The sequence below is a fragment of the Eurypyga helias genome, unplaced genomic scaffold, assembly GCF_000690775.1.
Source record: "Eurypyga helias isolate BGI_N326 unplaced genomic scaffold, ASM69077v1 scaffold12505, whole genome shotgun sequence".
NCBI lineage: Eukaryota > Metazoa > Chordata > Aves > Eurypygiformes > Eurypygidae > Eurypyga > Eurypyga helias.
In genome coordinates, this window is record NW_010252122.1 from 50,687 (window position 1) to 62,972 (window position 12,286).

The 12,286-nt window shown below is 37.6% G+C and overlaps 1 protein-coding gene across 1 annotated transcript in view; it reads left to right on the forward strand.

Moving 5' to 3' along the window:
* Nucleotides 1-12,286, forward strand: part of STXBP4 (syntaxin binding protein 4) — a 67,718-nt gene that overhangs the window by 45,674 nt on the left and 9,758 nt on the right. The window contains exon 21 of the mRNA XM_010152246.1: nucleotides 5,788-5,845. Coding sequence (XP_010150548.1) covers nucleotides 5,788-5,845 — 58 coding nt within the window. The remainder of the gene's footprint in view (nucleotides 1-5,787; nucleotides 5,846-12,286) is intronic.

Below are 12,286 nucleotides of genomic sequence, written 5' to 3' on the forward strand. Positions count from 1 at the left end.
CTGGGCAGAGTTTGTTCTAAATTTGGATTTCCTTATTTGTTAGGTAGGAGAGCAATACGTCTACAGTAATGTCTGATCACATGTGCTGATGGAGGTAATTCTTATTTTCTTAAATTAGTCAGTTGACTGGTCATTGTTCATATATTATAATTTCTGTGGTATTCATACAGTTTATAATTAACTGTACCAAGTTATTCACAGACAAGTAGTAGAAGAAAAACGTGTAACAGTTTGTAATTTCAAAAATAACATAAAGATCTTAAAGTTGGTCATATAATCCTTCAGCACGAGAAGCGAACGATTTTATAATTCTCATTCTAAAGTGTAACTTGATATGATGCAGTTGTTTTAATAAGAGATTCATGATTTTGCCAACATAGATAGGTCAATATCTTATGATTAATGGGAAATGGACAAACACAAGGTCATCTTTCACCATGCCCTGAATATCCAAAGTAAGACGAATGTTTTTCCTGAAGCATGGTTTCTAGGAACAAGACTGAAGGGAGACAAGCCAATCTGCCAACCATACTCTACATCAGCATAAATTTCAGTTGCTAGTATTTCCCAGATGTCTCCACTTGAAAACTACTTACTCCATCTTTGTTTTATTAAATTAACAACAACAAAAGAAGAAGAACCGTTTCTTTAAAATGGAATTTGATATGTGAAAGAAAGGAATGGAATGTTCCCTTAGCAGAGTATTATTCATAAAATGAAACACATTTGTTTGTGGGAAGAGCACTTGAAATGGTCTAAAGAATAAAGCGGCACACAAACAAATGCCAGAAGTGCATATTCACTTCTGAAAGCTATTTTTCTGAACCTGAGTTTTTACACTTAATTCACAAATAAGCAGTAAAACACAGTATATATTATTGACAGCCTCAGTACCGGTAAAGGCCTTTTCGTGCCTGCACCACACTGAAAGCACTCGACAAACAGGGCTGGATATTTCTCCCCTGATTTTTGCTTTAGTCAAGTCAAATTGCATAACTGACAGAGGATTTCCTCTGCTGGTCTTGCATCATGTTGTACCTCTAGTCTCAAAGAGGGGCTATTCCCATATTCCAGTAGCACTCAGGAGTCCAAGAACAGATAACTTAGAACAGCAAGTCAGACCGTCATCTTTCCATCCTCTTTGCAATGCCTAGAGAGCTCCAAGAGAAGAGCCAACAGCATTTGGGATCTAATAAATTTTACATTAATGTTGAGGCCACGTGAGGAAGTTTTAAGTGTTGATAAAGAGCTGAACTAGTGGATATTGAAGAGAGATCAGAATTCAAAACCTCATTGATCAAGCGATGGAGAAAACTGTTTATAATATCCTTTAGCAAATCTTTTATATCAGTTATATCTTTTATAACTTCTAACAGGTAATTCCTATTTCTGCAAATAACTTCCAGATTCTGGAGAATCGTAATATTAAACATAAATAAATCATTAGGAGGTAAATAAAGGGTAATTCTGAGCTAGATCATGCTATCTTACTTGATATATATATAACTGGAAAAGTTAAGCTAGGTAAAGAATATGTAAAAAAGACATCCTTATTTCTGTTGTTGGTCCAAGAATGTTTTCGTTGTGAATGAATACTTAATACTATGTGGCTTTTGAATTCCAGGTAGATGTTACATCCGTTAAGCTTGATACTTCACATCAATTCCAGACGAGATGGTTTAATGTTAGAGCCCTGAGATTGTTTAGCCCTAACAGGAAACTAATTGCAGCCAGACATCCTTTTTATGGTGGATGACAAAGCTGTGAACGCTGCTGGAAAGAGGCTTATGCTTCACGAAGGAGTTTTTAGGGTGAGATTACCACATCTGGGAAGCAGCTATCCCTAAGCAGGGTTTTAAAGTCTGGCCTTAATGCCAAAATAAAGCACTTAAGGACATACTGGTCTTGAAGCATCTAAATAGTCCCACTTTGGCCAAATCTACATAGAACCCTAGTGAACAGTAAAGTTTTGAGCAATTCTTACTATAGTCTCTGAATTTCTCATGTCCTCTGAGTAATTTTGTCAGAAAATAAGAAAACTGAAACATTTTGGACTGCAGTATTTACATGTTAGGGAAATAACTTGTCAGTTTTGAGTCAACTGAATATTCATGTTATGGTATCTGCTTTTATTAGTTTCATCTGCTGATCTTCACATTTCTTTTGCTTTAATGTTTTTTAACTAACTTACTGAAAAAACCCACCCAGCTACATTACTGCACAGTTTCCAGGTTTGATAACTGGCCAGTAAAATGAGGCTTTTTCCTAAGACCTGTATTTCCCTCCCTTCTTCCTTTAGGGACGTACTTTGATCATGCTCTGTGCAGCAGTTACTGAGGGACAGTATATGCGTTCTGTCTTGGAAACAGCAGGGAAAATCTTTAGTGGCTGTGTCTTCATACAAGTGTTTGGTTTGGGTTGATGCTGATTTTTCTGCAACCAACCAAGTATCAGTGCTGGTGCATTTCATTTGTCCTGTTAACCCAAGGAGGTGATAAAGGTCACTGAGATCCACACTTCATCAAGTATCAGGAAAGTTCTGTTTGCCCCAGGGTTTCATTTCCTTTCTGCTTTATATAATGTTAACTTGACAATGGTGGTTATCACAGCAGGCATCTTGCAGCTGAGGAGGCAGGCAGTCACCAGGGACCCTGCCTTGCTGCTCTGTGACCAGCTGCCTCAGAACTGCTGTACACACAACAGCAAGTGGTTTGCTGGGGTTTGTCCCACACAGAATTATAGAAACCTCCTTTGCATTAACCCTAATTAAATGCATATACTCAGCACATCATAATGGTAGGTTATAATGTGTTTTGGCTAGCATGCCCTCTCTCGGGAGACTATTTATTCTATTTAGACAAAGAGTGCTTTGGACTGTATCTGCTGCTTTTGCATGCATAATTTTGTAGTTCTGCCTTTTCTTTACCTTGCAAAAGATAAATAATCACAAATCTTTGAATAGCTGAAAGCCCTGTATTTTCTGCTGAAAAGAAATTGGGTTTAAATATTGTAAATCTGTAATTTCTTTAAGATGATATATGCAGACAACTGCAGCCAAGATATATTATTTATGAAGTTTCATCAAAGACTTTAGCAATTCACAGAAGAAATTATAATTACGTAGGAAACCTAAGACTGCTGGGGTTTATACAGGCTAAATCCTGTATCTTTTGAGACTACATTTGTGACTGTTTGAGCTCCTTCACCTCCCATTTAGTCCAGGTGAGAGCTCAGCAGTCTTTCAAAGCAAGTCCTTGGACAGGAAACAGATCTGACCCTGGAGGGTGTGAAAAAATACAGCACTAGGAAGTAGATCAACTTATGAATGATTCATGGAGAAAGTGAGCTTGGAGGAAATGAAGATGATGTCTAGGGAAATATGATGCAAAACATGAGAGCCTCCTGACTACCATGGGAAATACCAAGAAATATAAGTACAAATCTAACAGTGAAGGAAAGGAGTAAAGGGAACAGCAGTGGAAAAGAGTAAAAATATGGAAAATAAAGGCATTAAAAAAACTACAGATGTAGGTGGCTTTGAAGCATATAAAAAGTTGAAAGGATATACAGTCCAATGCACATAGAGTCAAAAATGCAAATAAAGGTGCAGAGGTATCTCCAGAGTGTCATTTATAGGTGACAAATATATTCAGTGTTTTTGAAAAGCATAGTCTTTCATGGTTGAGAAAATGCAGAGCATCAGTTGTCATTGCTACTACCTGCTGTTCTTCATTTAGAAAGGGGGGGGAGGGGGGAAGGAAATAATTTTATTCAAATTACTAGTGAAAAAGTGTAATTATCACTGATGAAACGGGTCATGTAGGGGACCCATGTGAGCACACAGCAGATGCTGAGGGGTTTATTATTAATTGAGCAAATCTGTTGTCATTTATTTTGGGTATGCATGTTGCATGCAGGAATGAGGAAAGACAGGGCACATGGAAGCAATTGAAGGATGAATCCTATTGCCATTTGAATCATTAGGAAATATCCATGTTGAATAAATGTCCCATCTTTTATGGGAGAGGAAGGAAGAACTAGTGATCATGTCTAGCATATTTGTAATTTAAAACATCCCTTCCTTCCTTCCTTCATAGGAGTCAGAGCCTGAAAACTGTTACGCAGCAACTACCTTGTATTTAAAGGGAAGTAGCTGTGGATTATTCTCTCTCAAAGGTAGTAGGTGGCATGTTTTGAGGAACAGATTGTATAGGTCTAAAATGAAAATGGAAGCAGCCTGGAATTAGCGACTGATACGGGGTAAAACTGAAAGGAAAATGTGCTTTTTACATTTCAAGTAGTACTAAACAGTAATGGTTCTGTTCTACAATTATCACTTCTCAAGTTCCCAAATTCTGGAGTTTTGGTAGACTTACTTCTTGCTCTTCACCTGGTGGCTACAGGTATAATTACTTCTCAGATGGTTTCCACCCGCTTCATTGTGCCAAGTCATGATTCTGTAGCTGTGACGAACTCTGTCTTTGAGAACTGGGAAGTTACCCCTTCCCAGTTTCAGGACCACACTGGAGGCAAAAGTGTGGCCATGGGAGAAAAGAAAACAAGAGAAATTACCCCAAAATATATGTGTGCATTTAGGGCATGCCTTGGTAAGAAGCAGCTTTCAAAGATCATCTGGTGCGTGCAGGCCAGCACATTTTCCAAATAGAAGTTTGAAATCTGAAGCAGGCTCACAGATGGTTCTAATGAGCTGGTCTTTGAGTATACTGTGGCTTGAACAAAAATAGTTTAACTCCTAAGACGCTAGTATTTTGAGATGGCTTTCAAGCTAAAGCACTTGCAGTACAAATTTCAGGCATTTTTTAACTTTATATATATTGATAGTCTCCAAAAAAAGGAGGTTTCTCAGGACCTTGCACTGTCCTTTATATACATTACGATACAGTATCTCAAAAGTGTACATCAGGAGCATTTTTGCACAGGGACTGATGTGTCTTTCTCCAGCACTTTTCAAACTCTACAAACGTTTGGTTTTGAACAAATAGTAATAAAAAAGGTAGAGGTTTCCTATGTAAATTTAATTTTTAAACTGTATAGTGCCCCACTAAAAATATTACTCATTCTCGTGGACAGGACTTTCAAACTGAGAACAAAGTCCAAGATGGAGTTTTTAAGATGAGCATGACCGATAATTACAAAAGGGGAAAGGAGAGCACAGTTCCTCAGTGCATGTAGAAATGGTACCCTTTCAGAATGATCTAATTTAATTTATCCTAAACTTTTCGGTATTAAATACTCCTGGAAACATTACTGTAAATCATAAAATTAAGCAATGCATTTAGTAAATTAACCTTCATCAGGTTATGTAGAGATAGATAAGCATACATACAAATATTTGTACATGTATTCTCAAATTCTGTCTCTAAGTGCCTTTGAGTTTGTGTCTAAATACGCAAAAATTTTTCTATAAACACAATAGTTGGTGATAAACCAACCAAACAGCAGAGGATTTCATTCTGCTCAGATTTCTACCTCATGAAGTTGTTAGCATCTGTATGTAATATCTGTAAAAACAGACCTCAGCAGACCAGAGGCAGAGGGGATTTATATAAAAGTGTCATCAAATGGTTTATAGCTTTGTAGCACAGCAAATACTTACTAAATTGTATTGTTTGCATTATTCTTTGTTACAAAAACAGTGAGAATTCATTTACAATCTTTCTACGACATGGGTTGAAATGACAGCATGCTAACTTACCCCGTTTCAGAACTATGTTCTTCGTGTCACTTAAGCTTTGAGCAACATCTTCTGTTGTTATTTCCTCTTAGGTCTGCCTTATGGATGGGAAGAAGCTTATACAGCAGATGGAATCAAATATTTTATCAAGTAAGTTCTGGGTGGAAATGGGGTCAGAGTTGAAATAAAAGCACATCAAACTAAACACAATTTAAACCTAGAATTAATGGCAAAATTATTAAAATAACAAAGCTGTTGCAGGGTTTATATACATCTTCATCACCAACATCACTTGGTCTTTCCTGGGTTTGTGGCTTCACTGTCTGCAGGGTCCTAGAAGGCTTAGTCACAAATCCAGCTGAAATTCAGTGACAACTATGTCTCTCAGTCCTTCAGATGTCTTTGAAAACCCTAGTCTACCACGTTGAGACCTTTCCCAGTTCCGTGTTTGACCCAATAATGGACCAAGGAGATAAAAAAAAATGGACCCAGAAAAAAAAATCTCATCCCCCTAAATAATTTACAAGTATCAACATTTATTTTCAAAAATGCCTTTGTATTTGGGGAAGTGGAAGAATTCTTTTAGATTTTTAGAAGGTGATGCTCTGGTTTCACCTAAATCTAAAGTTACTAGTGGTTGGAGCTCTTTTAACGTCATATCCTGCTCCCTTGTGTGGCAATAAGTTGCTGTGTTGCTGCAAGAGGGTGAAGGAACAGGACTGAAAGCATTTAGTTATATTTATAAAATCCCCAAGATGTTTCCAACTGCCATGCCATTCATTTAGAAGAAAAGTCATTATTCTCTAGACTTACACTTATGATGCTAAGTAGAGGCTTACTAACTTTAGTATCCCAGAATATTGACATTTCACGGTGTCACTGTCAGGTTAACCAATGGTCAGTCTATTGATAATGCCACTGAAGCTGCACCGGGCACAACGGCCTTCTCTCATATTCTGCATGTATAATACTCTCTGCTCTTGATTTCTACCCTGTGAAAATTACACCTGCTGTTTCTGTAGGGTTCACTGTCTATATTTCCAAGGTGTTGCCAAAGGGAAAGCTATACAGTTCGTATCTGGCTTATTAGAAATACTTCCATTAGCTAATAGTGGGTTTCACTGACGGGTGTTCAGGATGGACATAGCAACAGTGAGCAGGTATGCACCCCCACCCAAAAATTACCGGAAAAAGGTAATCAGGAGGTACCTGTGATTTTTTTTTTTTTTTAAGAAGATATTGCAAACATTAATTTTTCAAAACTCCAGAGACTAGAGGAAAGGTGACATTGATAATATGTTACAATAACACAGTGTCTCAAGCATAAAGAAATCCTCTACAAAAGCTTTAAAAACAGTAATCATTTGAAGATGTAATCATCTGGGGAAAAAAAAAAAAACCACAAAGCACTAAGCTTGGGCCCTTGTGATTTGCCTTTTGGCTCTCCTTAACTGTAAGGTTTCCTTAGTGATCATTTTTGTGAAAGACTAGAACAAAACATGCAGTGCAAACTCATTATTTACCAAAAATATAAGAATACTGTATTATTTTTTTTAACCAAATCTCAAGTATGGTTTATAACCTGCTAAAGTCTAATGTCTTGCAGGTAGAGCATGGAAAGCTTTTTCACAGAGACCTGCCTGATAAAAGCTATAGGAATTTGTAGTATAGTGTAGGAAAGATATTTTTATCAATTTGTGTTCTCTGATTCTGTAGGAAAAATGCGTGAAAAAGAAGTAGCTTGTCTGTGTGTGCCAGAAGCTTCAGGAAGTTAATTGGACAATATGCTGTTGTTTATTTCCTGAATACAGTGAAATTTATTGCATATATTAGTTTTTTTAATTATTCCTCTAAAAGATTAAAGCAATTGGTTCCATATATATCATGAATCACTGTTTAATTAATAGCTAGTTATTCTAGCTGCTGAAATTTGCATATTGTTTAATTCTTAGAGGTGCCAGGAAGACACTATTTTGCAGGTAGATTTTCAGTGTCTCCTGAAAGACAGGAAGGGCAGCAAATCTTTGCAGTGATATGAAATTACTTTTATCCCAAACACTTATAAGAGTCACATAAATAACACTGCAGTTTATGTATTAGCTAGCCAAGAAAAGCAGGGACCTTTTTTTTCCTCTCTCTCTTTTTTTTTTTTTTTTCAGACATACTGCTCTGTTGTCCTTGACTCACCCCGTGGTGCCTCGAGCTAGATGTATTAAAGCAGACATGTTTTTTTCTGCAGAGGTTTCCAAACACACCATTTCGGATACTGCATTCCGGCTCTAATCAAAGGGCGGCTTTTGTTTTCAGACAGATGTAGCTTACTACATGGGATTTATACCCCAAAAACATTATAGAAAAATAACTTAGGAAATGAAAGTGAATTAAAAGCCAATTTCATAGCAATGGAGGTAGATACAAGAGCAGCTATTAAAATAGAGCACTGTTCCCTTGGTCTCCATCTGTTGACGCAGGAAGCCGTTACAGGACAGTTAGAAAGTTAAGGTGGATGCTGGATTATGTTCTGGGTAAAACACTTGAAATACTCCAGTCTTATACCTGCGTAACTGGAAACTGAGCTTGAAAACAGTATTATCTAGCAAGAACAGCAAATAAAATTAGAAACACAGTAGAAGAAATCTCACCTGCTTGAAACGTTTTCCCCCTCATTTTTTTATTCTGGTTTGGTTACTGTGCTTCTCATGCAAGTACTTATCTTGCTGACTCAGCAGAAAGTTAGATTTGCTGAATAAGCACACGAAATTTCTTCCAGCACTTGGATGCTGAACTATTGCAGATGTGACAATAAGATGCATGCATATTAGCAACAGCAGAATTTCATCTAGTCTAGATGGTGGAAGCCTAATTTGCAGAAAGCATCAGAAGTTTTGGATGTTATCCCCACTTGCTGAAACTAAGGATCCGAATTCAGTAGTTCACTTGAAAAAGCTTTTTCAGGAATTCTTGCATACCTGATCTTTGTTAATGACTCATGAATGGTCTTCCCTCTTCGTAATGTGCTCCTAGCATGACAAGGGATAATGCCCCAGGTTTTCCATCGGTGTTACCTCCTGTAATTGGTCCTATAAAGTTCTGCATGTCAGTCTTTACATGGCAGGCAGGCAAAATCTGTCCATTTTAATTGCAGAGAAGCGTATGAAATCACCCCTCGTCACCACTGTCTAAAAAACTTCTCTTCTTCTGAATGGAGCCACCACACTGACGTGGTGTTAGCAGCATTTAGGGCAGTTCATTAGAATGGAATTAACTGAGCATTGCAGTAAGACATCATGGCAATTAATATTAACTATTTCCTTATTTTGCTTTCATCGCTGTTTCCAAATACCTTTACAGAGTGTAAGCCAAGCTTTTTGCATGCTTGAAAATTCAGACCTCTTACTACACTTTGTAAAATGTATGAAGTCAGTCTGAGAAAGTTAACTATTTAGAGCAAGGAGCAGGGGTTGCATAAGTCCCTTCTTTCTAAAATTTAATGGTAGAGATTTCAAGATGAAAATTCTACCTAATATTGAAAATATCCTTTTTGAGGAAGAACTTAGTTTGAGATGCATCTTATGAGCTGATCCTTTTCAGTAGGATTTAATCTAATTGTTTAAATGGGGATTAGCAGAATAGTTGATACTTTACAGCTCTGTTACTCATACTGTAACCTTCTTGTTCTCTCTGGCTGTGAATTTCAGTCCTTTCATTCTTCAGTGTTCAGAACAACCAAAGCCATGAGGGGCTTAAGAGTACTTCAACACTAGCCCACTTCCGTGTATACAAACAGAGAGAAAAACATGTTATAATTCCCAAAGTGTAGCCACAATTAAACTGATCGTATATGTGAATTGTCAGTTTTCTTATTATTCAGTTAGGCTGTGAGGCTGTATAGAAGCTGTCTTGGCTCAGTTTGAATCCAGAGCAGTTTTACAATATGCTAAGGGCAATCAAATATTATTTTAATTAGTAGTTGCCTTCAGTTCCAACGTGCTTTATTGGGCCATCAAGTAGCTGAGTCCATAAATCTGTATGTTATAAATCTAATGCACTAAACACCCCAGAATGGAATCTTAATAGCACATAAGCTTGAGACAGCTTGCTGTGAAATTTCCATAAATATCTCTGAAGGGGGTGTAGCAATATGAAGTGCATGAGAAATCAGTTTAAAAGAAGCAAACCAGCTGGCTTGTGTTACACACTGAAGTGAAACCCACTTATGTGAATAACTGACATGAATAAAACATTTACATGGCTATATTCCTGAGGGGCTGAACAGCTCTCTGTACCTACCAGGGAAAGCTGCATCTTGTCCATGAATAGTCACCTTAAACAATTTTTTAAATCACGTCTTTTATTCAGGAAATCATTTCAGTTTCTCAGTAAATTATTTTCAATCAACCAGGTTGCTAAGATCAGTCACAAAGTACTGGCAAGTGTGAGAAAACTACCTTTTAGGCTGCTGGTGTGTCACAAATTCACATGAATCTGTGCCAGGCATTAAGGTCATGTGTATAGGTTTACCATGACATAGCAAACAGTGATGTAAGCCTCGCCGAGTTACATTTCAGTATGCACCAGAAAAAAGGCAAGTTCAAGTGTCCTACTAGTATAATATGATAAATTAACAGTTACCAGATGCATAAAAATTACACCAGTAGACAAAGGTAGGGATCAGCTTCATTGCTAGTGTAACTCCGCTTTCCTCCTGCTGGAAAGTAAAGGTTGAATTTGGCCCCAGATTCAAACACATTAGTGGTGCTTGTTTCCTCACCAATTCACATCTGGCATTTCTATCATGGTTTATATCAGCCAGTTTGTTCAGGAAGAGTTGAGATTCTGACCTCAATTGCTCACAGTGACCGTTGATTGTAGCCTAACGGGCTTTTCAGCAGCCCACGGCATTTCCAAAATCCACAATAAAATCACAGAAAAGTCAAGATCGGAAGGGATGTCTGAAGGTGGTCTCAATTAACCTTCTCTTGAAGACTGAGTTATTGAGAGCCCTGTCAAACCACGCCTTGAATATTTCCAGTGAGGGAGATTCCACCACCTCTCTGGGCACCCTATTCCTGTGCTTCACTGGGCACCCTATTCCTGTGCTTCACTGGGCACCCTATTCCTGTGCTTCACTGTTCTCTCACTGAAAAGTATTTTCTTAATCTAGACAGAATTTCCCCTGAAGCAACTTGTGCCCATTGCTTCGTGTCTGTCACCTACATCTTTGTGAAAAGAGTGCCTCCATTTCCTTTATAATTACCTTTTAGGTGTTGGAAGACTTTCGTTAGTCACCCACACCCCACCCCCCAAGCTTTCTATTCTCTAGCCTGAACAAACCCAATTCCTTCAACATTTCTTCATGTGCCAAGTTCTCCAACCCTCTAATCATCTTGGTGATACTCCACTGGATCTTCTCCAATTTTTCCATTTTCTCTCTTGAATTTGGAGGATTAGTGTATTGAAGAGACCCCCACGTAATAATAAGGTTAAAAAGTTTTATATTAATTAATTTTACTTAATAGATGATTAAGGCTGTTCTTCTGTTATGACAAATTAATTACTGATTTTCTAATAGAAATTCCCATCCCAAATAGACATTTTATCTGTAAATACCAGAAATACAAAGGGGCTAATGAGCCCCCATAAAGTATCACCTACCCCCAGATGTGTATGTCTGCACGTACCAGTCAGCTGGCAGGCGTTAGGATAGGAAAATTTTTGTAAGAGAAGGTTCATCTTGTTCACTTTTAAAGCTAGTCACGTGGCTATTTTTGCACAGGCTTAGTTCAGGTGTAACGCTGAATGAGTTTACTAAGTGTTGTAACCACTATTAGAACAAAATTTTGGTTTTGTTGTGTGCTGTAGCATTAAAGTCCTCATGGAAGTCACAGTGCTGCAAGACTGTAAACAGAAAGACTTGTATCCTATCGTTCCATGGCTTTTGTGAATTAGTAACTTCTGGCTTTGGTTTTTAAATAGGTGAAAGAGCCCATGCATAACTTTGCTCTCACGGTAAAGTATTATATATGATAATTAATTAATGGATGTACACTGGTGGGTTAGGTTCACACAGGAACAGTATAATAAAGCATAGCTGGGACACTAATTTTTTCCCAGAAAACCCATTATAGTTAATCTCTTCCATCCTCCTACTGTGTTCACCTTTAACATATGGCAGCTCTGTATCATGAGACTGGCACCTAAAATTAGGTAGGGCCTTGCTATTCTCCCTCCCACTCCCACCCACTCCTTGCATATGTGTACAGTTTGTAAGGACCAGCTGTGAATTTTGCCCCTGTAAACACTGTTTTTCTAGCTTTTTCATAGGACCAGGTTTCAACTATTCCACATGAACTGTTATTTTGTTCAGTAACATTTATCTTAAATTCAATTTTCCTGGACAACAAGTAAAAGTTCCCAAATATCTTAATATTTTGGGATCTTTTCCCTTAGATGTATTAGGGCCTGTGATGTTTTCTATCTTACACCAAAGGGGAAACTGTAATACTTGATTTAGGGTTATCTTTCAGCACTTTATTTAAAAATCAGAAGTTTCACATGGAAGCATTGTGTGCTTCACTCTGACAAAGTAGG